General features: G+C 37.3%; 7 protein-coding genes across 16 annotated transcripts; 4 read left to right on the top strand and 3 right to left on the bottom strand.

Annotated features, from left to right (window-relative positions):
• Positions 1 to 434: 434 nt before the first annotated feature.
• Positions 435 to 4,506, top strand: LOC124304425 (bolA-like protein 3). Of its 2 annotated transcripts, XM_046762666.1 has the most exons (5): positions 1,372 to 1,460; positions 1,539 to 2,733; positions 2,801 to 3,003; positions 3,124 to 3,871; positions 3,980 to 4,506. In XM_046762666.1, the coding sequence occupies exons 2-5, from the start codon at positions 2,601 to 2,603 to the stop codon at positions 4,231 to 4,233; spliced, it is 1,338 nt and encodes a 445-aa protein (XP_046618622.1). In that variant the 5' UTR covers positions 1,372 to 1,460; positions 1,539 to 2,600; the 3' UTR covers positions 4,234 to 4,506. The 2 variants fall into 2 exon arrangements, with proteins under 2 accessions (XP_046618631.1, XP_046618622.1); XM_046762675.1 differs by lacking the exons at positions 2,801 to 3,003; positions 3,124 to 3,871; positions 3,980 to 4,506 and adding exons at positions 435 to 732; positions 1,016 to 1,142 and having other exon boundaries at positions 1,570 to 1,923.
• Positions 4,507 to 6,355: 1,849 nt separating this feature from the next.
• Positions 6,356 to 8,047, top strand: LOC124304490 (ejaculatory bulb-specific protein 3-like). The gene is made up of 2 exons (XM_046762815.1): positions 6,356 to 6,729; positions 7,857 to 8,047. Exons 1-2 carry the CDS (start codon positions 6,552 to 6,554, stop codon positions 8,045 to 8,047), a joined length of 369 nt encoding a protein of 122 aa, XP_046618771.1. The 5' UTR covers positions 6,356 to 6,551.
• LOC124304448 (cyclin-dependent kinase 10) lies at positions 7,175 to 10,588 on the bottom strand. Its single transcript, XM_046762704.1, has 6 exons — positions 10,365 to 10,588; positions 10,022 to 10,176; positions 9,327 to 9,927; positions 8,908 to 9,204; positions 8,688 to 8,821; positions 7,175 to 8,487 (listed from the first exon to the last, which is right to left on the bottom strand). The coding sequence occupies exons 1-6, from the start codon at positions 10,372 to 10,374 to the stop codon at positions 8,452 to 8,454; spliced, it is 1,233 nt and encodes a 410-aa protein (XP_046618660.1). The 5' UTR covers positions 10,375 to 10,588; the 3' UTR covers positions 7,175 to 8,451.
• Positions 10,589 to 10,736: 148 nt separating this feature from the next.
• On the top strand, positions 10,737 to 13,808 carry LOC124304455 (homocysteine-responsive endoplasmic reticulum-resident ubiquitin-like domain member 2 protein). Of its 3 annotated transcripts, XM_046762726.1 has the most exons (6): positions 10,737 to 10,874; positions 10,947 to 11,227; positions 11,657 to 12,063; positions 12,186 to 12,524; positions 12,607 to 12,918; positions 12,955 to 13,808. In XM_046762726.1, the coding sequence occupies exons 2-5, from the start codon at positions 11,096 to 11,098 to the stop codon at positions 12,875 to 12,877; spliced, it is 1,149 nt and encodes a 382-aa protein (XP_046618682.1). In that variant the 5' UTR covers positions 10,737 to 10,874; positions 10,947 to 11,095; the 3' UTR covers positions 12,878 to 12,918; positions 12,955 to 13,808. The 3 variants fall into 3 exon arrangements, with proteins under 3 accessions (XP_046618682.1, XP_046618691.1, XP_046618673.1); XM_046762735.1 differs by having other exon boundaries at positions 10,737 to 11,227; positions 11,660 to 12,063; XM_046762717.1 differs by having other exon boundaries at positions 10,737 to 11,227.
• Positions 13,809 to 14,660: 852 nt separating this feature from the next.
• On the top strand, positions 14,661 to 20,549 carry LOC124304375 (transcription factor TFIIIB component B'' homolog). 7 transcript variants are annotated; one of them, XM_046762533.1, is made up of 5 exons: positions 14,661 to 15,137; positions 15,629 to 16,527; positions 16,704 to 17,146; positions 17,304 to 17,411; positions 17,561 to 20,549. In XM_046762533.1, the coding sequence occupies exons 2-5, from the start codon at positions 15,665 to 15,667 to the stop codon at positions 18,274 to 18,276; spliced, it is 2,130 nt and encodes a 709-aa protein (XP_046618489.1). In that variant the 5' UTR covers positions 14,661 to 15,137; positions 15,629 to 15,664; the 3' UTR covers positions 18,277 to 20,549. The 7 variants fall into 7 exon arrangements, with proteins under 7 accessions (XP_046618489.1, XP_046618480.1, XP_046618451.1 ...); XM_046762524.1 differs by having other exon boundaries at positions 14,661 to 15,141; XM_046762495.1 differs by having other exon boundaries at positions 14,661 to 15,145.
• LOC124304469 (tRNA selenocysteine 1-associated protein 1) lies at positions 20,181 to 22,395 on the bottom strand. Its single transcript, XM_046762748.1, has 5 exons — positions 22,172 to 22,395; positions 21,659 to 21,856; positions 21,251 to 21,573; positions 20,949 to 21,148; positions 20,181 to 20,701 (listed from the first exon to the last, which is right to left on the bottom strand). Exons 1-5 carry the CDS (start codon positions 22,211 to 22,213, stop codon positions 20,577 to 20,579), a joined length of 888 nt encoding a protein of 295 aa, XP_046618704.1. The 5' UTR covers positions 22,214 to 22,395; the 3' UTR covers positions 20,181 to 20,576.
• A 567-nt stretch (positions 22,396 to 22,962) lies between these two features.
• LOC124304417 (hydroxymethylglutaryl-CoA synthase 1) lies at positions 22,963 to 25,717 on the bottom strand. Its single transcript, XM_046762658.1, has one exon. The coding sequence runs from the start codon at positions 25,715 to 25,717 to the stop codon at positions 24,338 to 24,340; it is 1,380 nt and encodes a 459-aa protein (XP_046618614.1). The 3' UTR covers positions 22,963 to 24,337.
• Positions 25,718 to 25,771: the final 54 nt, after the last annotated feature.

Raw genomic sequence — 25,771 nt, 5'->3', positions numbered from 1 at the left:
TATCGGCGTAATTTTGCTGTAGGAATCCATTGCTCACAGTCCGTACACGCTGCAAGCTACGGATGAAAAGTTACAACAAAAAAATGAAAGATTGTCTTCGTAATTTCCGTGCTGTTGGTCCAATGCTCTTCTTGCTATATTTTCTGCGTTTCTGGGGTTCTACATAGTCTAGAATTGTGTCAAGCAAATCAATTCTGAATCTGAAAATATTATGCTCAAAAAAATACAGCTAATTCCTGTGAATTTGCGGTGAAACTTGTGACGATTTTGCTTTGCTATAGAGCAGAGCGTGCCGAGAGAGATAACGATGATTATATTAGGATTGTTTCTTATTCGATGGATTTGAGACAAAGATTTATAGTTGTAGGTGACTGTAGATTGAAGGTGGGGATGACTCAAGGTCACCGCAAAGTGGTGCACTCGAGATGAGCTTGTGCTCGTCTAGTTACGGCATGTTTCAGTGGCTAGAGAGTAGAGACTAGAGAGCAAGAAGGATAGAAGACGTTGAATGAAGAACTTACCGGATTGTAACCTCAAACAGAAATTTGCGATTCGCCCTGTGAATAGAAATCAATATAATTGATAGTCAAGCACGAATGTTGCGCTGAAACGGACGATTGAACATCGGAATTGATTGGTGATAGCACACGCCAGGTGAAATTTGCAAAATTCTGAAAATAAGACCCAGCTATGTTCGGACGTGTGATACCAAAAAATTTTCGTAACATATCGGTACGTAAAAAATTTAATTTGCAGCATTGGCTCATCGAAAACCTTCAAAACTTCAATGTATAAACAAGCTAAGAAACGCCTTGTACTTCCATGCCTTCGACGAACCTTGATGGAAAACTGCTTATTTAATTACTGCAAACTTGTAATCAACTCCTCAAAATTTTCCAATATCCTCTCCAACCATTTATCGAAATCTCTCTGTTCCGACGCCTCCATGCTAAGACTGCTAGTACAAGCACGTCATTTGAATTAGAGAAAAATGAATAAAGCGAAAGTGTTCCAGCTTCTGTCACGAGTTTGGAGTGGACCGAACGGAGCACTAGCCGGCAAGCAAGCTGAACAGAAGATGGTCACTATTCTCAGAGATAAGTTTCCCAAAGCGAGCCTCATTGAAGTTACAGATGTATCTGGTGGGTATCTACCAATGAATCTGATTTACAATCACAGAAATTATTATTACATTGTTATTGTACATGTTTTCTACTGTTTAATAACATAGTTTCGCTAAAAGAGGATAATATATTATGCTGCACACACAAAAATAATATTAGAGTGTCGAATGTTACCTTGCAAAATTAACCAATGTACTATAATGTATATAAATTAACAATGTAACTATTATTTTCCTGATTCACATAGGAGGGTGTGGCGCGATGTTTGAAGTAAATGTGGTTGCCCCAGAATTCAGAGGACTCAATACAGTTAAGCAGCATCGGGTTATCAATGAAGTATGAACTCATTTGATTACTACTTTGCAATAATCAGCAATTATAATAGTTATTAATATTTGACCTGTGCAAATTTAGTGTAATCCTTGTGTTTCATGTTTGCTTATAGATTCTGAAGGAAGAAATTAAAAACATGCATGGTATTCGTATACATACAAGTGCTCAGGACACCTAGACTTTTTATATCAAAAGTGCTTCAAATTTATGAAATGAAAAATACAGCGACATGTATTTGGATATAGTTAACTGGATTTGGAATCAGTTGGAATTGCGTATATTTATACATATGTCACGAAGTTTAACGCATTCGAATTACTTGCGAGAGTGCATTTCTCGCGAAAAAATAAAAGGGTTAGCCTTCCTTTTTTGCGATTTTTAGAGTAATTTACTTCAGGTTCGACTTACAGGACCCTTTTCTCACTCGTTGGTTCCTAAGGAATTCAATAAAGATATCTATAAAGTACGAAGACCAACAGCTAATTGTAAGTAAATACGAAGAAAAACCGACGAAATCCATCTAAAATCATCTTCCCGCTCTATCTTTTGATCCATTATTCCTAACTATAAACTATTCGCATTCGTTTTCTTTTTCAGATTTTTTTTTAAATCTGCACAATTTTGTAGAGGAAAATGCAACGAGGTTAGTTGACTTTAGTCTAGTTTATTAATTTTTGTGGGTTTTACAGTTTGATTTTCGTCTTATTTGGTACGTTACCTCCAGACCCGGCAAACCATTACGAAAAAGAACTGGCCTAGTTAGCACCCATAGTAAATAGGTATATCTGTGGCCAAAGTGGGCAAACCTTGTACTAAAAGCTGATCAAATCTCAACACTTCAGCCTATCGTCGTTGCTGTCGTCAGCACTATTAGATGCTGTGAGTCGACCCTATAGCTGTGGTATATAGTTTCAGCAAATCGCATCGAGCTCCATTTATACAAGACAATATTCTCTATGGCTCCATTGCGGCTTAATGTTTATGTGCATTAATAGCGTCTCAGGTTATGAAAAATGAAGGCTAAAAATGTACGTTTGATAGAGTTGCTAAATAATGAATTAAACTTTTTAATAGTAGATTGAAACTGATAAACGTCAAGTGTTGTAAGACGTACAGGTTAGGGTGTGGTTGCCACCAATTATAATGAGTACTACTCAAAAATTTGTATTTTTCGCTTTGGCGGCAACGATAAGGTTGCTATTAATATATTCCGAATATCAAAAGATCATCGCTGACAGAGTCGAAGTATCCACAGCACTTAACTCATGGAAAAAAGGTGAGCGTTTCCAATGTTTTTGCTGTCTTTTGCTCACTAAGTATGATCGTTCTTATATTGTTACCAGTTACCGAGGGAGTCTACCTACGAGAAGCTGGTATCGATCCTTACACCGGTGATCTGTTTCATGAAAGTCCCATAGGCCTTGTCGTCTTCAGTTATATGCAAAAGTACTTGTCATTGTGTATGTTATGTGGCATATTTGTCTTCACGGATCTGGCCACGGCATGGATTTTGGGTGCGACTGCTTATCGTTACACGAGTGAACTAGTGAGTTGATTCAATAATGATAATAGGATCTATTTTATAATGAAGTAGAAGACGAGACTGCAAATGTTCTACATCTACTAAAACATAGCCATAAACCAACATTCAACCAATTTCCTGTAGATTGCCACCGAACAAAAAGACATCCAGAAACGCAAAAAGGAATCCAATGACGAAGAATTATCAACTCTACCTTCATCAATGTCAATACCAGCATCCAGTGTTACGTCTTCCGCTTTACTCGTACCTTCAGCTTACCTTTTCAACCCATACGTAGTTTTTAATTGTGTAGGATTAACCACAACCGTTTTTACGAACTTTCTGCTATCCGCGGCTCTATATTCTATGATAAACAAATCGAGATTATGTAGTTGTTTCACTATAGCTGTTTTAACATTGCAAGGACTTTATCCCATTACTCTTATGGTACCTGCCACAATATACTTGGCGCGAAACGAAGAAGGTAAAAATCAAAATTTCCCCTACAGAAATATTAATAAGACAATAGCGATGTTCATTGGTATTCTCATTGCGTTATATTACCTCTGCTACAAAGTATCAGGGAGCTGGTCATTTTTGCACAGTACAATTGGTTTCATTTTAACAGTACCTGATCTGCGGCCAAACATCGGCCTGTACTGGTACTTCTTCACAGAAATGTTTGAACACTTTAGGTGGCTATTTGTTGCATCATTTCAAATAAACGTAGGCCTGCTCTACGTTGCTCCTCTCGCGCTACGATTTCGCCACGATCCTATGCTCCTGGCCTTCTCGTATCTCGCAATCGCGGCTATTTTCAAATCGTACCCTTGTTTAGGAGAAGTAGGATTTTATATGGCTCTACTACCAATGTGGAAGCATCTCTTTCCGCGTAAGTCAATAATCTACTATTACTGTCTCGTAATTATTTATCCCTTCATATTTGTCCCAATTTATGTATATTTTTCCGAAACTAATGCGTCAATTTTATTTTCTCCAGATATGCAGCAAGGATTCATTGTCAGCTGCTTCCTTTTGTCCTGCACAGTGTTTGCTCCAACAGTTTGGCACCTGTGGATTTATTCACGATCAGCAAATGCGAACTTTTACTTCGGTGTCACGCTAGCCTTTGCTATCGCACAAATATTTCTAGTTACCGATGTTCTCTTTGCCAGCGTCAAACGAGAATTTTCGTTGCGACACGGGCTGTCGAGAGAAATCCACGGAAATACTGGCAAACTTTTACTCGAATAAACTCCATTGGATGTATTCTTACTCGTACATTCCGTGTCCAGATTGTAATGCCGATTGGAGGTGAAAAATCGGGACGCACTCTAAAGAAGATGGAACTAAACATATAAGCATTCATTCGAAAATTGAATGCGTAACGTCAATTACGACGTTCACAAGTTTTAGTTGAGAATTCAGAATGAATTTATTGCGGCGAAAATATCCCCTCTGCTGGGGTAACAACAAAATCCAGTGTCATGATTCACGAACGATTAAAAATATAATTCACCAACATTAGCGCAACAAATTATTATTTCTTTCCTTCCCGCCAATTCCATACTTTGCGTCACTCCCTTGTGTATCAACAACGCGCATAATAAGCAGTGGTTCACAGTTGGAACTCCAAGGTGGTATATCCCCACTTTAGTCAAAGATTAAAAATTACTCTCACGTAACGTTGGCGGGTGAAATTTTAATATCAATGTATAATCTGCGATCCATTGAAGATGAGGAACATTCTGAACACAAGCATGTGTGAGTTAAAGTTCAAGTAAAATTTTATCTGTATTCATACCTAAATCCCAGCCTTTAGTAATTAGATTAATTAATAAAAGAAAAAACATTATCAAGACGGTAACGGAAAACCTGATACACGCAACGCACGTTCTTGCGTAAATATTGCCCGGCTACCTGATATTCCGTAAACATAAAGCAGCTTCTTCGAATCACTTTCTCCGTACGCGTGGGTATACGTATAGTTATGCATGCCATTTCGTCATGCGCTTGAGTTTTTTTTTCATGAAGTATATGCATACGAAACGGATTTTCCCACTTGTATATTACAGCAATTTGCCATGAACATTTCATCCGCATATTACAAATAATTTCGAAACTTCCGACTGCCCGAGCATCCTTTTCTGCAACTCTGATAAGGCAATTTGTCCTCACGGGAGCACTTTGTTTTTTCAGTTAGCGAAGTTACTTGGACAAGGAAAATGTTTCGAAGTTCACGGTTATAGAGATACGAAGAAGAGCTCGATATAAAAGTTCCAAAATTTTCAAAAAAAGCTTCGACTGTTATCTATGATTGAATTTTCATTGTTCTACAGTTTGAAAATTATGAAGATACCGCGCTTCGTTTCTGCACTCGCATTCTTTTGGCTGCTATGTCTACATGAATACAAAGTCGTTCTTAACTCCATGTAATAGTTCCGTGTACGCATATCTGCTGATATTTCGGTATGTCATTTTTGCTTAAACGTCTTATATACGAACACCACAATATGAAAATACAATATAGAACGACAGTGCGTTTCAGACGGTGCAGCAAGTTTTCAATTACGCAACTCTGCAGAAGTATCAGAGTATGTTGAAGTGGCTATGCAACTAATATACTTCAACATTTAGAGGGCCGAAATGTCCCCAAAAGGAGCCAGCAGGTAATTCAGCAACTCGACAGGTCGTGTTGAATATTTGTATACATAATTTATGCCTTTAAGAAATATCGTATTTGAAGGTAAAAATGTCGGTCCTCTAAAAGTTAATCAATCGTACCTCGTAGTAAAAATTATATCATGATCTTTAAATATTGTGATCCAGTCACCGAGTGTGACGGACGTCATTTTCATCGATAAGTAAATGTTGACTCTATTATTATTCTTACTGTGAATCACTTTTGGAAAAAAATAATTTGTTTCTTGGTAAAATAATAATAATAACAATAGCAGTAGTAATACAAATAATGTATAAGCAAATTATTAAAATGTCACGTCGTAAAAACGGTAAAACTTCGTAAACTCTCACAAAACGTATACGGAGGTGAAAATAGTCGCGAAAGAGAAATTCGTCGGCCCTTAAAAAAAGGGTACGAGTCTGTGCTATGTGGCTACGGCATTTCCGTAATAATTTGCGGTTTTGCGTGATTTTTAGTCTGTTACATCGAGCATCGCGCGTACCATGCTCCCGGTTCGTGGAAGATATGGATATCTGCAGTCTTCGACACAACAAAAAGGAGAAAAGTGGTGAAAAAGTTGAATCCACGATGCAGCGGTGGAACGAACACTGGCTGCAGTATCTTACTATGCCGCCTTCCTCACCTCCACCCGACCCAGACGTCGTCGTACTCGTCGTATCATATAAAAGGGGGCCCCCGCAGAAATATCGCACTTGGGTGCCTCCACTTTGGTTAGAGTCAACGCAGCGCGTCAAAATTGTAGATTTCGCAACCGCGTATCCCACGTTTTCTGTTTTACGTCTGTGATCTAGTCACGCTTCATTCGAATAGTAGCGTAACTAGTCGCGGTTTGAATTATACTGTTTATGGTCGGCGATTACGCGACAAAATGAAGGGGGGCGTGATTTTTTTAACTTTATTTACGCTCGTCTTCGCTAATAATTATTCAAGCAAATACGACAACGTAGACGTCGACAGAATCCTAAGCAATGATCGTATTCTCACCAATTATATACGCTGCTTGATGGAAGAAGGACCCTGCACTGCGGAAGGTCGGGAATTGAAAAGTAAGTTGAAATTCAAATTCTTCAATCATGCATTTTCGCTATGATTTCAGCATTTCTTTTCCAATTGTAGTACATTGCGTACGATACGTATATTGTTGAAATCTATCCTTAGTATCTTGTATTGATGTGCTCTTTACTTTCCACCCGTCGCCAAAATCGGTATCATTCAAGTTCGATAAACGGAAACAGTAAACACAGCAGTTTTCTTCTCGGCCTTATATATAGAGCACCGCATTGCGTATGACATTGCAACAGAGTTCAACATACTCTCAGTCAGTCCGGTTACATAAGATCAATTGTAACTTTCACGATTGGCCCTTGCACTCGATCTACTCGATCGAAAACCTACAGTCAACTCGTATGCGGTGTGAAATTATTAAGCAACAATACGCATAATTCGTACATATATTACTTGCCAAAATTCTCAGAGATGCAGAATTCGAAATTGAAATGTTATAGACATGTTATTTTCAGTATCTCGTTGTGACTTCCATGATTTATAGTATAGAAAAATCTAATGAAGCGGGACCCGACATTTTCATAGATCTACAGCTCGAATTAAACTCTGAAATAAGATTTCAAATTATGTGACCCATGCCCCGACAGTCTGCATAAGGTTGATCAAATATTTCAGACTTTAATGATACTAAGCATATGAATGCGTATATTGTAACCTATCGCACGTAAGAAGAATGAATTAACCGAATAAGAATAAATAATTCGAGAAGCTTAATTACTGAGCACAGTATTTCGTGCCAATGATTAAAATGGCTGTGGATACAACGTGCGTAATAAATATATGACGTGCGAAAACTTTTAATGCGATTTATTGCCGGCTGAACTCTGTCAGGCTAAAGAAGGCAGTACGTGTCCGTTCAATTCGGTATTGATAATGGATTCTATTGTTATAACTTTTTATTACATCGTTTCGAGCAGAAGAATTTTTTCGGTAACAGGCGTGATTATTAAATTTAGTGGCCCAAGCTGCAGTAATACATTTATAAATTTACGCAACTAGCACATATCGGACTGTTGGTGGCATGAATATTGTTGCTTTTGACAGTATTTAATTGCATCCACGTTTACAGTGATAAAACCATTATTTACATTTATTTTGGCTTTGACAGAGACGTTACCCGATGCCCTTTCATCGGAATGTAGCAAGTGCAATGAAAAACAAAAATCAACTGCGGAAAAAGTGATAGAACATCTTAGAGTGAAACGGCCGAGAGACTGGGACAAGCTTACTGCAAAATACGATCCTCGAGGAGAGTACAAGAAACGCTACGAAGCATCTATTGCGGCAAAGAAAGCTTAGTCGCACGCTAAACTTTGGATGAAATTCAATTCAATCAAATACATAGTTATTGATTATACTTCAATTATGTGACGTTATATTTTGTTGAGTATTATACTAATAAAGAATAAGACGAAAGAAGAACACTGTGCCACAAATTCAGGAACTGAATATTATTTTCCAATTCATTGTTCCTTATTTGTTATAAAACTCCAAGTAAATTTCTTTCCAACAGTACATGTCTCTTCTCATAACAAAGGTGGGTTTTACCAGAGTTCCATATGAAGCCGAGAGGCTAACAACTTGTGCTAGTTTCCATACCTCAATTGGTACAGAAATTGTAGATTTTCGTAGCGTGCTGTGGAACAGACCTACTGACTTTTATCAGTAAGAAGTTCAAATGAAAGAGTTTCTAGTCCTGGGGCTCATTCCACGCGCCTTTTTTTGACGAGGGATCCAAGCTGAAACAGGCGATATGACAACAAAATGAAATGTGAGAATAGATAATTGGAATTCATGTTACTTTTATAATAGAAGAATTTCATTTTCACTAATTTATCATCTCAAGAAAAAGGCAAAGTTGAAGGGCAAAATCTCTAATCACGTTTCGAAAAAAAGAAACAGACTACCTGCTGCTTTCCCTTGTCTGCTTTATACTCACGAGATCGGAAATAGCTGGCAAGTTACTGGTTTGATCTGTAACTGAATTTTCAGGTTCACGAACTTCTTTTGCCTGATTGGACTTCTTCATATTTCTATGCTGTGGGAATGTAGGCATCAACTTTGGGTCACAGGCTGTGGGCAAGTTGAAAGATAAGGATTGTAATATTTCAATAAACCTACCCAGTTAAGGCGATACTTTATCTGATAGATTTACTAACGCAGGGGTGCCTCCTTGAAGTAGCTGCTCTGCAAGCACTCTTCGGCAGTAGCTCTTTTCTTTGGGTCGTACATGAATAAAAAGTTCAATAGTCTAAGCCCAGCTGCACTTAGCCACGGAAATCTCTGTTTCAAGTTATTGTAAGGTTGCTGTTTCAAGGAGAAATTTTGCAGTGCTGGTAACGAATTGAATTCAGGCCAAATCGCTTCGCTGGGTGTTCCCAATAAGTCCACTATCAGTTCTAGTTGAGCTATTTCTGACCTTCCAGGTAACAGAGGTCTGTGACCGAGCAGTTCACCTTGAAGAAAATACAGCCATTTTATTATACCATATATACTGGTAGATCGTGTATACTATCGTATATACTGGTTATTATCACCTTTGACGACTTGATATTAAATAATGAGGTTCGGATTTTACCTAAAATGCAACCAGCTGCCCACATATCCACCGAAGTTGTTTGAGTTTTGGCTTGAAGAAGTAGTTCTGGAGCTCTATACCACAGCGTTACTACTCGGGGAGTCATCGGGGTCAAAGGTAGACCAAACCACCTGGCTAACCCAAAGTCTGCAATTTTGACGCACCCTTTATCGGTCATGAGTAAATTTGAAACTTTTAAATCTCTATGAACGATAAAATTATGGTGCAGATAACGAAGGCCTTTCAATACTTGGAGTACAATGCACTTGACTTGGCTCTCGGAGAAAGGGGCTTGCATATTGTCCAATAAACTGGCCAAATCTTGCTCACAATATTCCATGGCTAGGAATATACTTTCCAGGCTGCGCCCAACCACAACTTCTTTAAGGTGCACAATATTCTCGTGCCTGCATGATAAAAGGACACTGATTTCTCTCAGGCCGCTAACGGGCAATCCATCTTTTTCATGTTCCATGCGAACCTTTTTTAAAGCAACAACTTTGTCAGTTTTGGTATCTCGCGCCCTGTATACTATTCCATAAGTGCCTTCACCGATTCGGTTCAACTTCTCAAATTCAGACACAAATCTACACTTGCCAAGCTGTGGGTAAACAATAGTTCAGGTTAATGACCAATGTTACAAATATTTTCAAGTAAGTTGGTTACCCTAATTATAAATATAAAAGATGTCTTACGATATCCTGTTCAGGTATCTCCATCGGCTTTCCAGTTAGAAACGAAGTAAGCACGCCTCTCCGAGTAATTGGTGCCGATGGGTCTGGTCCGACCTCGGAGCCTGCTTTCTTATCAGTGTCATTGTTCTCCACTGATTTCTTACCCATGCTTCCTTCTGCAATAATTCAAAGCGAAATCTCGATGCAAACTGTGATTATCTACTCACTATTTGACGCAAACATTGTTTAGAGAAGAATGAACGACTATGTGCAATACAATTGCATTGTCAAGTTAAAATATCTATTCGGTATAACCTCTTTCGCCGGCATCGAACGCGAAAACTTTAGAACTTCGAAAAATTACCTTTCGTCATTTTGTTGAGCGGTTTATTCCAGAAAAAGTGCCCTCGGTGCTAGGCTGGGAGAAGACTTGGCTAGTTACGCTCTGTTTATAGTTTTTACTTAGCTTATTATTTTTCTCATTCGGTCAATTTCCAGACTTTCTTTAAACAAATATGAATTAGTCGCCTCAATCCAACACACGCTCTCGGCAGATGTGACGTCGCACCAACACCATTTCACCACGCAAGTCGATAGAATCCGGCAGAGGTCACCACTTCACAGCGACTGCTCATTGGCCAAACTCGGCCCAACATGACCATAGATAATAATAATAATAACAACAATAATAATAAGAAAACGTAAAAACAGGAAAAATTGCAAGCGACACGTACGGGCTACGGCCGAGCTTGTATTATAAACATACATTCGCAGCGTAGGCATTCGTTTAGTGATTGTGGGTGGCATAATTTAGTTGGAATTTTTAAAATAAGTAAAGGACTTTGATTATACCGCACTTGAGTTGGATCGAACGGTAAATAATTGCGTTCCGTACCGTTTATTAAGGCTTGTTGTCATCGATTAATACGTATCTCTTTCGTGATAGATCGTGACCGTGTCAATAGCGCTAATATAAATTGTTTTTCATCGCTGATGCGAGAAGACGAAACGAAACTTACCTATTATAATTAGTTCTCGGACTTTGTTGCGGACAAATAACTGACTGTGTTAAATAACAACTGCTGTGCGGTGATAATGGAAGGAGTCGTTAGGTTAATCGTAAAGGCTCCGAATCAGCAGACCGAGGATCAAATTATAAGATGCGAATTAGGGTGGACCATTGGACGACTCAAGGATCACCTCGCCCAAGTTTATCCTAGCAAACCAGTAAGCATCCGAATATTATTTACGTGTGTATCATTCTTTGACCCGTCACGAGTATCAAAATTTTGATAATCTGATATTTTTGCTTTTATTTGTGAAAGTGTATGTAGTATCTTTCGTCGTGATAACCTTTTTCTTAGAGAAAGTTTAGTCATCAGCTATTTTCTCTCAATTTTTCATCACTTGTGAATAAAAATATTTGTTCTACCAGATAGAAGCCTTATCTCTTATCCTGATGTGATAGCGTCTCGTAGCATGTTTCAAATCATTATCGTCTGTTCTTATCTATTATTACCTTACATTAAATGATACATGTATTATGTTATCCCCCCCCCTCCAGTTTTGCACAAATACAAATAAACTCTTCTCATAAACTGATTTAAACACCATTATCAATGCTTTGTCTGTAACAGTCTGTAATTTTTCCGACAGAAGTCTTCCGAACAAAAGCTCATTTACTCTGGTCAACTGTTGAGTGATTCTGCCTTCTTGAGAGATGTCCTCCATCACTACGGTGGCGGAGATCAGCTCGACCAATCCTATACTGTACACCTAGTCTGTGCTCCGACGATGCCATTTTACACAGACAAGGCACGCACCAACTCATCCACCAGTGGCCCAGAAGGAAACATGGGTGTATTACAGCCTGATGCCATTTTAAATCCAGTTCAATCGGAAAGGCTTCAAAGTCAGAGCTTAGAAAGCGACGAGGTTAACAATCCAGCATCTTCTTCCGCTCAGTTATATTCTACTCAGCGGTATTATAACCAGCTGAACAGTCAGCAGATAGCATGGATGCAGCAGGCTTATACGCATTACCTTACTCAGTACATGCAGATGTGAGTGATGAGAATAAAATAGTTTTCCTGTATATCCATACAACACACTAACTTGAGTAGTTTTGGAATCCACTATCACGTGAATTGTTTGTATAAAATTTTTGTTTTCCATTCTATTACAGGATGGCTGCACAAGGTATCCAATTACAAAGCAGCATTCCATACATACAGCCTGTGAACACAAACACAAATGAAGCAGTCAATAACAATAATCGCGATGATCATCAGCGGGTAGCCGCTCATGGTGCGGGGGCTCCTATAGATCCTATAGAAGCAAACAATGCAAATAACAATGCTGCTGCAGCCGATGAGAGAGGAGATGGTGGAATAGTATTGAATCGTGATTGGCTTGACTTTTTTTACATGCTGTCCAGAGTCATTGTCTTGTTTAGCATCGTATACTTCTACTCTTCTCCACTCAGGTTTCTCATTGTAACATTTTTGGGATTCGCTGTCTATCTGTAAGTATAATATGTTTACAACTAAAACAATAGAGCATTCCTGCATTTAACATGGATCTAATAAAATGCTTGTAAACACTAGGTACCAGGGTGGTTTCTTTCGAGTGCAACCGATGCTCTTGGTTGACAACAACAATGGCCGCGTTGACAATAATAATCAAATTTTACAAAACGAAGCTGTCGGGGCTCAGGCTTTACCAGCACAGCAGCCACCCCCAGCTCCTCAAACAGACACACATGTTAATCCCAATGAAGAAAATGAAGGTCAGAGACCGGGAGCTTTGGCATTTGCTTGGACATTCTTCAGTTCGTTTTTTGCATCTCTTATACCCGATCAACCAAATGTTGTCTAATTTGATAATAATTTCGTTCTACATTATGCAATTGTAAATTAATATATATATATATATATATATATATATATAATTATATATATATATATTCTCTAAAATCGAATTAAAACTTTGCATTGATGCAAGAGATCGTCTCTTACACGTTATAGGTATCAGTCTTGTTTCACAGACATGGATATATCACAGCTGCAACTGTTCCGCCAATCTAATCTTTTAGTAACTGACATCACTCAGTTGACGAATAGAGTAGGTTAGCAGACGTTTAGTGAATTGTCAAGGCAGTTGTTTAGTATAAATAGTCAACGATCGACATTTGATTGATATAAAACTGTGAATTCAGACGTCTTTCAAACGTAAAAACTGTTGTACAAGTAATAGCAGACTATTGGTATTGTGAGATGAAGTTTGCTGTGTCTATTATGATATAAAAAGTATATTCGACGAATTCAAAAAAAGTTTTGCTTTTACTACATGCCAAGTTTTGCGAGAAACATTTGAAAACGTTAAGAGGGATTCAGAAAAATACAATTATCGTCCATTATTGTATGTCAATATTATTCGTAAGTTTCAGTTGGTTAACTCTGTTGACAAGCATCAACATAAGCTATGTGCTGTGGTTCACTTTCTGTAATTTTCCGAAAAGTTTGTTTCTCGGTACTGAACGCAATTTTTGACTAATTCCAATCGAAGTATACGCGTATTTTGAAAATGAGCTGATCATCGGTTCGAAAAATCAAAATTGTAATAAATTCCTGCTTGTTTCTCGATTTTTTGCTGAAAACAAAACTATAAATTGATCTGCTACCATAAGGAGACTTACATGTTTGCTGACCTGAATTACCGCCAATGCCTAATGATGAGTAACATCTCTTGGTTTGAATTTTGCTTGTTTATCTTGTCTTCTTGAATAAATATTACAAAATCGTCTGTATGTTACTCCTATTCACGTATCATTGTAATACTCGGTGCGAGACACAATTGTTAAATATTTAAGTAACATTTGGTTCCAAAGTTAGTTAAGAACTATAGAAAAAATAGATATATATATATATATATGTACACAGTTTCTGTTTTTTAAATTCACTAGAAATAAAAGCGGAAATAGCATTTTAGGATATGTACATTCATACACAAATATATTATATGTATAGGCATATTATCAACAGCTTTACAATAAATGTCTAATAGCTTACGTGTATAAGTTTCTAACATATTAGGGATTAATTACGACCAAGTGATAAATATTTATATAAAGTTAGTAGTAAATTACCAACAAGTGGAATATCGATCGTAGGAACAAAACTTAACCAGACATATGACGTATGCTTGTTATTATTTAAGCAACTGGCAGCTGCGTGTAATTTTATCAAATTTAATCAAATACATATTGAATAGAAAATTAAAGTGAAAAATTCAACATTTGCTGTTATAAAAGTCGATAATCGTCTGGTAAGGTATAAAAAAGAGGCGAAAGAGAGAAATGGGTATGGGAATGTGCTTTAACAATTAAGGTAATACTTTTGCCAATGCAAGATTGTGAAGAAAATAACTTTTGTAACATACTATACTTATATATATACATACCTATATGCAAAAGACATCAATGAATTCATTTACGTCTCGATGAAAACAACATAACATTTTTGTTGTTTTCTGAGTTATTATCGTGTGTTTAAAATACAGTTGTTCATTTTGCCAAACTCTACTGTTTTCCACTTTTCTGCAGTCTATAATATTTAAAAAATTAATGTCAAGTATTGGAATACTTACAGGGGTTGTAAGTAGGCTTACTGCATGCGTGGAATGCAATGTATCAAATCCCATTTGATTACATACCTCATTCCGTGAGCGTGTATTTACGCGTACGTGAGTGTGCGTATGTATATCGTCCGCTTTCGGAGATAAGGAAGGGCAAAGACAGAGAGGTGCAGTCGAAACTCTATAGTTGAGAAAAGGGTAGAGGTAGAGGGACAATAGCGGTAGCATAGCGGTAGAGATCGGGTGGAGGTAGCAAGCAGGCAGTCAACACACAAGAGAATCAACAAAGTGAAAACTGTTTAAATATTGCCGATTTGGAGTGCATCAGAATTTTGACTCGAGTGTAAATAGGGTTTACGAGTGTCATGAAGAGGCATGCGTATGAAATGAGCGGATACATTACAGTGTCGCAAGTGATAATAGAACATTTGGAACACTCGGAACATGCAATATTAAAATCATTACGGCGGATGCTGCCTGCAAAATAAACGTTGTGCGAAGTGTATGTAGGTATGGAGCGTTGAATAGAATCTTACCCTAACCTAACCCAGTGGATAAAAACATAACCCCAACCGATTCCCATTCGCAATGTACGTGCACGTTCTGGGTACGAAAAATGGTTAGCCGAATTTCGTAGGAGATGAAATAATGCCAATGTAATTTTTGTGAAATAAGTTAATAAATCACGGTTGAAACAACTCCGCAACTTCCACGACAGAGTAGTTTCATATGAAAGATTTGAGTATAAATTACGATCTAGATCCCATATGGTCGAGGGAAAAAACTAATCACCGGTTATCCGTGTGTCGTCATCCGATGCTTTGATATTATTATAACGTACCGTAAATAAAATGATATCCTTTCCTTTTCTTGTCGGTTTTAGAAACAAAAATTTTTCACACTAATTCCAGTGCTTGCTTTTAATCATCTGTACTATATATACTCTAGTGGTCTTCATTTTCAATATAACATAAACTTTATTATTCCTTGTAGCTTACCGTCTCATCTACTAAGAAATTTCAACTCAACATGCGGCGTGCTCGAATAAAAGCTGTAGCTAATGTTCCACTGCGACGGAAAGCTACTCAAGATGCTTCTCAACCAGAACCGTCACAACCAGAACCATCTCAACCTTCCAGCCCTAAGGTGGAAGGTACTGATAAAGTTGCAGCTGCAGCTGACATCGAAAAGCCAATCATTCCTATTATCGCTGAGGAATCAGACTCTGCGAACGTAGAGTCACAAACACCATTATCAGTAAAAGTAGATCAGGAAACAACATTCGCTCCTGTGAACGAACAGAACGAAAACAATGATATTAATAAATTGTCAGAAGAATCAACTATTCTATCTCCTGAGTCTACTTTTGCGGCCCTCGCATCTCCTCCTTACCGATCAGAGTCCATTAAATCAGATTCCGCCTCAATAAAGTCACCTGCGTCACCTTCAAAATTATTACAAAACAGATCAAGATTTGTCAGACCTGTTCCAAGACTGGATGGTAGCGGTAGAATACGTAGGAATAGTATACAAGGAAGTGGCGCCAGTGCAAGCGAATCGGAAGACGATGGCCGGAGACCTATTTCTGCAGTACCTAATCGTATCAGGAACGACTCGTGTTGCTCGGTGCAGAGTAACAGGGACCCCATAGTTAATTCCAATGTCAATAATGTACCAGAATTCAGGCCGTTACCAAAAAGAAGAATGGTCATTTCAGAATCTGCTAGAAAGTTAGCAGAGGCTAGACGAGAGTTTTTACATAAACATGGAAAGAAAACACCAGATCGAAATAAACTGACGATGTATGATCTGATATACTACAATCCTGTGACAAACCCGATGAAAAATCCAGACACGTCAACCCCGGCGATGAGAATGGAACCTGTTTCTATGTCAGTATGAAATGTGTAGATCGAATGAAATTTACATTATCTTTTTCTATGCACAGTCTGCCCAACGAAATCTAACACGTGTATTTTCTTCGTCAATAGAATTTCTGCTGAACAATATACTTCGAAAAATTAATATATTCGTTGTACAACTGTTGTACAATTGATAATGATTTCAGGTCAAATGATGACATCGAGCATACTGAAGAGGAAAATGTGGATGAACCAGCTGCAATGCCAGTACCACAAGTGAAAGTTGGACCGGATGGTCAATTAATTATTGACGAGCAAAGTCTGGTCATAGAACAAACTGGAACAAAGAAGGGACGCGAAGCATTGGCTAACTCAGAGGTAGTAGTAGACGAAGGGCGTACTGGTAATGGATTTTACAAGCGACCTAAGAAAAGCAAAGAATGGCCAAAATGGGAAACCTTAAGATTTTATAAAGCTTTGAATACAATTGGTACAGATTTTCTTCTTATGCAAAGCTTGTTCCCCAATCGATCTAGACAAGAAATAAAGTTAAAATTTAAAAAGGAGGAAAAAACAAACAGACCATTAGTTGAAAAGGCATTGAAATATCATCAAGAATTCGATACAGATGCATTGCAGGAAGAACTTGGTAAGTTCAAAGCCGATTAGTTATTATATTCCCAATTTCTATTATGTTCAGGAGAGTGAGATGCGCATGATACTTTGTTATTACACATCTACATGTATGCTGCTTAGAATAGCTTTCTATGAAATGGGAAATACAGGGTGTGTTTGTTGGGTTACAGCAATTTTCGCGGAAAAAGAAAAACTTGAATTGGAGGAAAAGAACAAAGCAAAAGAAAACAAGACTAAGGATAAAGAGAGATCGAAGACTAAAAAGAGGAAGAAATGTGGTACGTATTTAGTGTGCCTGGATTTAAAAAAAAAATTGTTCATCTACAAAACAATAGCAATCGAAAATCATATTTTCATTTTGACGCAACTGAATTTGTGCTCACGATGATGTAGATAGATTTGAAGTTAATTTGAATTTTTGTCCCAGCATTTGTTACTTCAAGCATTGGGCAAGATGAAGAAACTGAAGAAGAAGAAGTAGACGAAGTCGAAGATCAAAATTCAGTTGCGGGAGAACTGGTAAAATCGGAAACAAACAACAATTTGAGTATTGAAAAATCGAAAACCCGTAAGAAACATAAAAAAAACGTATCGATAGAGGAAGCTTTGGATGATTTAATGCAAGGTGCAGGTATCTTCAGTGATTCTGAAAGTGAAACTGAAATTTATGAAGTGAAACCGACACGTTCCGGTAGATGCCCAAAGATTAGAAGATTACAGGCTCCTGATATAAACAAAATGGATGATCATCATTCAGACGATATTTTGAATGAAGATGAAAATATCACGGAAGAATGTGTTACACCGGAAATAGAAAAATCTGAATTGATTTCAGATGCCTCTGTCAAAGAGGGTGAAACTATGGAAGATCCCTCGGAACATGTAGAACATAAGATTCCTGATATAAGTAAGGCAGAACCTGGTTCCTTAGTAATTTTGTCCAGTGAGTCGCCAGATGAACCAGGGAAAACCATGTTACAAGTTTATATGGTAAGTCCGAATCCAGATCCAACGATGGTGAGCAGTAAACAAAATATCCCACCGATTGAATTATCACCAGAACTTCTAGCTACGGTCACAACTAAAATATCGAAAAATGATCCACCGAACGTCGATGCACAACAGTCCGTAAATACGACATAGCATATTTATTTACTCTTACGACTTACTTGTATCAATTTCGACGCAGCTGCAGTTTTAACGCGACTTCCATTATTCATTCACTTCTAGAATAAAATTATCTTATAATAGATGAGTGACAACTTCAAATGATCTATAAATGCAGACAAATATTTTCGCGAATGGAAACGATCGTTTCAAATTTCAATATTACAATCTTTACAAATTTCAATATTAGAGGACTTGGAATTTGGATGCCACGTTTAGTTATTCAAAATTCACAATAATGCCTGCAAGCATGTATTGACTGGTTGATAAAAATTGAGTAAATTGTCTGTCATATTTTCTCAGTATTTTGCCATGTATTACTCCATGTGTTAATTGAGGATACCTAAAGATCGCTAGATCCTATGAGATCAATGTGCGGAATGCTGGATAGGCGACAGAAGGTGAGAGGAGGGACTAGGAGAAATTACTGTAATCTGTAGTTATCGGCTTGATCCACATTACCTGCTCATTAATCCTACAACTCATGACTTTATTTTTTTTACCTTCAAACACATGACTGGGGTCGAAACGTACCTCGCCCTTTTCTTGATCATAAAACCGGTCCTATGCTGATAAACAGACTTTCTCATACATGGTTTTCTTCTTTTTTCATAAGGAAGAGAATGGTGTACGAGAAATCTGATATTATTTACATTTAGTTATTGAAAACCCATTCGAAGACCGAAATGTGCATTGCGATAGCGGTGCTGAGCATAGTTCAGAGTTCGCATGGGGTGCGTTCAGACCCTAATCATGAGTTCTAAGGTTAAACGAATTGATGAGTGCAGAAAACCGAAATTAACACTGACCTTGTCGTCACACAGATTCCCACAGGTTTAATAGTCTTTAGATAGCTTTAATCAACACTTTGTGTACTTCGATTCGATTAATTAGTATACTGACATTTCTTTGTCTTCGTGTCACGGTATTCATTGATATTCATAAGTGTACATAGATCTAAGTACAATTAGATTGTGATAATTTTTATTTTAATATTACTTGTAAATACGGTTTCTTTCTTACCTCACATGCGATTTTTCTGATACTCTGAGCCCACTAGCATCGTTTTTTCATTATGTACATCATACATATCACCTGTTAATAATCTGTAAGTTCGTATACGTTAGATCAGCGTGAGAAAATATAAACATTTTTTCCCTGTATTTACTTATTTAATGTCAAGAGCGTCTTTACCTTACTGAAATATGTAATACTGAACGCATACAAGCGTGCCAAGAGAGAGTGCTAGCAAACGGATGATCTATCTCTCCTTACGACCCGTGGTAAAGTTGTACGTATATCTGAAACCGGTGATCTATCTCTTTTCTTACCACTTGGGATATGCCTATATGATGATATTTAACACGATATGCTTTGCTACTACAGTAACCATGTGGGTAGTGCACGTTGTAGTTAGTGTATATTTCAGTGGTCTCACTTGCTTGAAATGTAAACATTTTTTTCCTTGCGAAGAAGATTAATATCCAGAGATAATGGAAAACTGTTCACTTTAACGGCGCTTGGATTAACTTTACATATTACATGTGATCCGAAATAATTGCATCTTTTTGTACAAAATATACTCTCGTAGAATATTGTACCAATTGATGCTTGGTGATATATTTATTACAAAGCTTTGAACAGTTAGAGTTCTATTTATAACCACAGATACAAACCAGGAGAATATAACTTAATGTCTATTCCTTCACAAAAATCACAGTGGCAAAACTGAAAAACATACTAAGAAGATCTCACGAAACAAATTCAATCAAGGTACCTGATGTGACCTCATACCTTGAGTCAACTGCTGTGGTAGTTGCAGCATCATTTGTGCCTCAGAGCTCTGATCTGTGGCCATGAATCATCATACGTTATACTTATTCATGATGTTATAAAGGTTTATTTAAGATTTATACATTTGTAATTACTGTACACAGATAAGTTAATCTTAAATCAAATGTTAGATTTGTTTTTGAAAGTATTTATTTATTTCTTAAATCGAACTTCAATAAGTGCAGCTTTTATAGTAGAATGCATTTAACCTGGCATGTAAAAATACAACTAATCAAGTGTTATTCTGACCTGATAAAAGTTTTGAATAAAAAATTCAATCTTTAAATGAAACTCTGACATCAAATACTTCAGTTTTCCAAACCATGCCATTCAGGTTCTCTGCAATGCTGATCCCATGCTCTGCGTGTTTGGTAAAAGATTTTTAGCAAACATTGCTGAGAATCATTCAATTCTTGGTCGACAACCAAAACTATATTCGGATCTCAATAGCACAATTCCAACGTATCGCAGGGTATCCATTTAGAACTCTCTAAAGCGTCCCACATATTGTAATCCTGCTCGATTGCATCTCTGTTATATTTGTCCACATCCACCGGAATGGAATGCTCTGGAAAACATTTAAAAAATGGATATTCAATATAAAACAACCTTAGGATATGACAATGTGATGGTAAACAATATTAGAGTGATCAATTCGGTATAATTCTATACTCTTGATGTGCAGATGAAATAATTATAATCTTCTTTTTCACCATCAAAATCATCCTAAAAGCTAGGATCGTGAGTTTTCAATGCACAGTTCGTAAATCACACAAGCTTAAACTTAACTAAAACCATCAAATTTAGACAATTACCAATCAATTCCAATTCATCTTCCTCTGGTTTTTGGTCTGATACATAATTGTTGTAGTTGTCTGACGTTGGTTCACTTTCATAATATCCCTGTTGCCAAGCACTGTAACTATTCCAGTACGAAGAAGTGTCATAATAGTTGTATGGTTCCGAATTCATGTTTGACATAGAGTAATCAGAGGATGACTGTGGAGGTACCGAGCTATAAAGAATGAATAAAAAAGTAGGGTACAAAAAATGAAACTGATTTTTAATAAAACGCAAGATATTAGAACGATTGATTATTCAGTAAATGTATATTTACCCTGTAATTTTGTTCCACGGCCGAGGAACTGCGTTGCAAATTTTCAGTGATTTAGTGCCAAGACCTCTATATCCATTCATTGTAACTAAACTATTTTTTTGTTCTTCCTCATTGGCAAATCTGACAAATCCATAGCCTTTACTGAAACCTGAGCTGTCCAGTATTACTTTGGCTGTTCTGATGGAATTGTATTTCGCAGCAAATGCTCTGTACAATGAATAATCGTCCACATCTGTTGATAAATCACCGACCCATATACTGAATTCTCTGTCTGTTGCTGGTTTGCCTGTAGTGCTGGCATGATTTAAACGAAATCTGACAGTCTGAAAAATGAGTAGGTATTTTTACATTGGAAAATTATCTTAAAAGTGAAGGTACAGGAACAAAAGAAAGAAGTGAATGGCATACAGGGTTGGAGCCTGGAATAGCTTTGCCGTTCAGTTTGTGCATAGCATCAAGTGCCATTTCATCGGTTGGAAAGTGAACAAAGCAGTAGCCAGCCGGCTCTCCGGTATAGCGATTTCTCATCACTTTCACAGTTTGCGGTTGCTCGTTCATTTTGTGAAACGCGTTCATAATGAAACTCTCGGTCATGTAAGGTTCCAGCTATAAATAGTCGTAGCAGATTTATCATTTAATAACCTAAACTATTCAAGTTTATGCTTCAAAATCCTTGACATCTAACTTCTTTATCAATTGCAACCTAGAAACTGTTGAAAGCGTACGCAACTTTTGATTTTTTATGATATCTGCTGTACAGATTTAAATTTTAGATCTCTGAGATTACAAAATGTAATAAAGATATTTAGGTCATCTTATTTATATAATATTAAATTATAATGCTTAATCAATGTGATACGTCAAGTTGGGAGGTTAGGAACTTGTTTTAATAGTAAACTTTTGTTTGAAAATTTTACTTACGCCTCCCATCCATAGTTGGCACAAGACCATGGGACCCGACATCTTCGCAGTAGGTCAGAATCACGTTTTACCGAAAAATATTTAACGGTTTCTAATTCGCAAACTCAGAACGTTATAAAATAGTACAACGGCACTGCTTTAGGACACCGAACACGCTAGTCACAGCAAGACAACTTGTAGGACTGACGCTACTTTGCTACTAGAAAGAGACACGCACTTCGGAGTCGTTGACTGATCATGTACGTACTTTCTGCCATGCCCGAATGTGCTGCAGGTCGGCCTTCTCAACAATTTAAATCCGTGACACAATCAAATTTGCCGCTCAATGTCGTGCGTATTAGTAAAATAACTCAAAAACGTATATTTGAATAATACGTTGTTTTGAATTTATGTATCTGGATACAAATCCGGTAGTTAGAATAGAGCTTTATAAGTTCAGTTTACACTTTCATTGTATATACAATGGAAATGCATTTTCAACAACGTTCTTGTCAGAATATGTGAGATAATCCATATTTTCATTCAGCGTTGTGCAAACTGTTATGATAGACTTAATTATTTGTCGATGGATACAGTATACGGCCGTAATCGCTATATATCACAAAACCTATATAGGCAGGTATAATATACGTATAATTACCTATAAATTGAACAGAGCACTGCCAAAGATAAAACTTTTGAGCACTACACGTGCACGTGATAATGTAATCTTGCTAGGGGATGGAAAAATCATTAACGGTCATAAAAACAGGGCGTACGTATGATAAAAAAAAATAACAAAGACAAATAAATAAAATTCAAATTCTTTTTAATAAACAATTATCGTATATCATGTACTACAAATCATTCGAAGACTATATAAAGAAAAGAAAAATGTGTACCATGTAACACGTATGAGGAACAAATCGCGTTATCGCGTTTTGCAATCATATTGAAGTTAGTAACATTAATTTAACGATTCATGCCAAGGAAAAACCATTATTTCGCGATTTTGGAATTGTTTGAAATTCAGTAAACCGTAATAAAACGAAACACTGATAGTTCGAAATCTTAGTTAGTTCAAAATCATTGTATAATTAAGAAAATAGTGATTTTTTTCGCAATGTTTCGTTACGATAACGTTAATAACTTGAACCCCGTGTTTTGCAAGGATCAAGGTAAACGAATGTCTAATCATTTACATAACGATAAAGTAAATCTTTATCGAATTATGCAGTCATTTTTACGGCGGCTTGCAGACAATTGGGACTTTGCCGACACTTTTATTTTTTGCCTTGATCGTGTTATTGAATGTATAATCTTATACAATCGTCAAAGGTCAATTTACCAGGTTTCCCGACAAGCCACGGGTTATACAAGTCAGTTCATACAAGTTACTAAACAGTTTGTATAAATTCTTGTATTATTATCCAACAAAAGATTGACCTGTAACCGAAAATTAGCAAGCATCATTGTTACCTTGCAAAATACTACAAAATCTCCGCCGTGATAGTAAAAAGAAACTTGAAGTTTCTTATAACAAGTTTTATCTATAATCTGACATTTTACATCAATATTGTTGGTACAAAATATTCTTTAGGTCGTCTGTGAATACCACTGACTAAACTTTTTGTTAAATATACTGGCCCCCTCGGTGTCGATGAGACATTCACAAACAGCGATAAAGAAAAAACATGTTAATATTACTGTACAAGCGTATAAAATTTTATTCAAATTTTTCTTGCTATTCACAATTCTTGATACCCTAATTCGTTCGGTATAATATTAATTTTTCCACAATCAATGGAAATTCAATAAGAATATAGCAATTCGCGTATGTAACACGGATAGCTGCGCTGATGAAACAACATTTGTACGTTTTGGTCAGAGTAAAGGTAAAAAATATTTATCTACAAGTAGAAAAGCCGAAATGCCGCTAATTAAACAAATACGACACTCAGAGCTTCATTCTCACTTGGCTAACAATTATTTACTATTAATAATCAATTGTCAGGAACAAAAGATTATGTATTCGGTTTAAAATCATAGGACCATGATTAAAAATATTGGCATTTAAATGTATCTACTATATCTCAACAAGCACAAAGCGATCAGCTAATCAACAATGATAATTGATAAATAAATCTGTTTAAACAAAAATTTCTCGTTGGAGGTGTAAATATAATACTATTTGCTCTTAGTGACTTTTCCATAAGTTCGTCGATATTTCTCATCGATACTTTCTAGATAATACGTGCCATCAAACATATTTTCAATGCTGCTCTGAGGCTGATATGGTGCTTTGTGGCAATTTTTTTCCCTGAGTTCCAAGACTCCAGTAAATTCTTCCGGCGATGCGCGCCGCCTTGACTCAAGCTGAGGCTTTACGTATGACAAATGCGACACCAACTTTTCTAAATCAGACTTAGACGACGAGTCTTCGGCAATAGTTAACGAGTACATACTCGAAGCTAAGCCTGATCCATAAGAGAAAACCGCAACTTTAGTACCAGCCAGCTGGTCTATCGGCTTACTAATGAGGAAAGAAACTAGACCCGAATAGACGGATGGGGTGTACATGTTTCCAACGAGACTAGCAATCAATAAACTTGGCTTAGTTTTTTCAGCAAAATCTTTGTTGCTCAAAGTCATAAAAGCTTTCTCTACATCCCTATCAAAGTAAGTATCTTCCAATTTTAATGCTGAAAACTTCTCCAGGCCCTGATACTTGTCGTTGGCGATAGCGCTTTTCGAAGCGTTCAAAAAATCATTGAACGCCAACCGAGCGAATGATTTTTGAACAAGTTTACAGTACGGGGAATGAAAGAGCACAGCTCCAAAACTGGCCAAAGATATAGACTCGTTAATATTCTTCTCATTGGCTTTCTGACAATATTTTTGGTAGCAATTATCAAGTGCACCTAAGTAGCATTGAATGGAAAGCTTTCCATCAACCACGGGATACTCAGAGTTTAGGTCTGGCTTATAAAAATCATAGGCATGTCTCATGTAAGACGCTCTGATCCCACGGTCAAAAACTATTGGTGCGTTCGGTCCAATCAGCATAGCCACCGCGCCAGCACCTCCGGTTGGCCTGGCACTACCGCTTGCATAGACTGCGTTATCACCGGCAACAACAAGAGCCATTCTGCCGTCATAGGAGCTGCTTTCTACCCAGGCGACTGCGTTGAACAAGGCGGCTGTCCCTCCGTAGCAGGCATTCGTCGAATCTACACCCTCGATGTCCGTGCAGCCAAATGGTTCAAACAATTGCATGAGTACAGACTTGACAGATTTGCTCTTGTCAATAATCGTCTCTGTTCCCACTTCCAGCCTTCCGATGTCTTGCGGTTTTACACCGTGCCGTTCCATTAGTCGTTGAACCACCGTCAGACACAGGGAATTAATGTCTTCCCTGTCGTTGCAGAATCCCATCTTCGATTGACCCAAGCCTACAGTGTATTTTCCAGCCGAAACTTTGTCGAATTCCTCCAAATCAGTTTGATCCACATACTGTGCCGGAAAATAGACTTCGATCGCCTTGATACCCACGTTGTTTGGCCACATTGTTTCGTTACTTTCTTACACGTCTGTTAAAAATAATTTCTAGTTTATCTATTG

This window comes from Neodiprion virginianus, chromosome 1 (assembly GCF_021901495.1).
Source record: "Neodiprion virginianus isolate iyNeoVirg1 chromosome 1, iyNeoVirg1.1, whole genome shotgun sequence".
In the NCBI taxonomy this organism is placed as follows: Eukaryota; Metazoa; Arthropoda; class Insecta; order Hymenoptera; family Diprionidae; genus Neodiprion; species Neodiprion virginianus.
Note: the sequence above shows the minus strand (reverse complement) of the source record. Positions and strands in the feature narration are given on the sequence as shown.

Excerpts from the sequence above, each read along its gene's own strand:
- LOC124304448 (XM_046762704.1), bottom strand. Across the intron at positions 9,928-10,021 it reads AGATACCTGAACAGGATATC|CTTGGCAAGTGTAGATTTGT; the intron begins GTAAGACATCTT and ends GTTTACCCACAG. Across the intron at positions 8,822-8,907 it reads CTTCAAGGAGGCACCCCTGC|CCTGTGACCCAAAGTTGATG; the intron begins GTTAGTAAATCT and ends ACTTGCCCACAG.
- LOC124304455 (XM_046762726.1), top strand. The coding sequence starts at position 11,096 with ATGGAAGGAGTCGTTAGGTTAATCGTAAAGGCTCCGAATCAGCAGACC. Across the intron at positions 11,228-11,656 it reads AAGTTTATCCTAGCAAACCA|AAGTCTTCCGAACAAAAGCT; the intron begins GTAAGCATCCGA and ends TTTTTCCGACAG. Across the intron at positions 12,525-12,606 it reads TTGGGATTCGCTGTCTATCT|GTACCAGGGTGGTTTCTTTC; the intron begins GTAAGTATAATA and ends TGTAAACACTAG.
- LOC124304490 (XM_046762815.1), top strand. The coding sequence starts at position 6,552 with ATGAAGGGGGGCGTGATTTTTTTAACTTTATTTACGCTCGTCTTCGCT. Across the intron at positions 6,730-7,856 it reads GGAAGGTCGGGAATTGAAAA|AGACGTTACCCGATGCCCTT; the intron begins GTAAGTTGAAAT and ends TGGCTTTGACAG.
- LOC124304469 (XM_046762748.1), bottom strand. The coding sequence starts at position 22,213 with ATGTCGGGTCCCATGGTCTTGTGCCAACTATGGATGGGAGGC. Across the intron at positions 21,857-22,171 it reads GCCAACTATGGATGGGAGGC|CTGGAACCTTACATGACCGA; the intron begins GTAAGTAAAATT and ends GACTATTTATAG. Across the intron at positions 20,702-20,948 it reads AGATGAATTGGAATTGATTG|AGCATTCCATTCCGGTGGAT; the intron begins GTAATTGTCTAA and ends AATGTTTTCCAG.
- LOC124304425 (XM_046762666.1), top strand. The coding sequence starts at position 2,601 with ATGAGTACTACTCAAAAATTTGTATTTTTCGCTTTGGCGGCAACGATA. Across the intron at positions 2,734-2,800 it reads ACTTAACTCATGGAAAAAAG|TTACCGAGGGAGTCTACCTA; the intron begins GTGAGCGTTTCC and ends TATTGTTACCAG. Across the intron at positions 3,004-3,123 it reads ATCGTTACACGAGTGAACTA|ATTGCCACCGAACAAAAAGA; the intron begins GTGAGTTGATTC and ends AATTTCCTGTAG.
- LOC124304375 (XM_046762486.1), top strand. Across the intron at positions 17,147-17,303 it reads TGCATTGCAGGAAGAACTTG|CAATTTTCGCGGAAAAAGAA; the intron begins GTAAGTTCAAAG and ends GTTGGGTTACAG. Across the intron at positions 17,412-17,560 it reads TAAAAAGAGGAAGAAATGTG|CATTTGTTACTTCAAGCATT; the intron begins GTACGTATTTAG and ends TTTTTGTCCCAG.
- LOC124304417 (XM_046762658.1), bottom strand. The coding sequence starts at position 25,717 with ATGTGGCCAAACAACGTGGGTATCAAGGCGATCGAAGTCTATTTTCCG.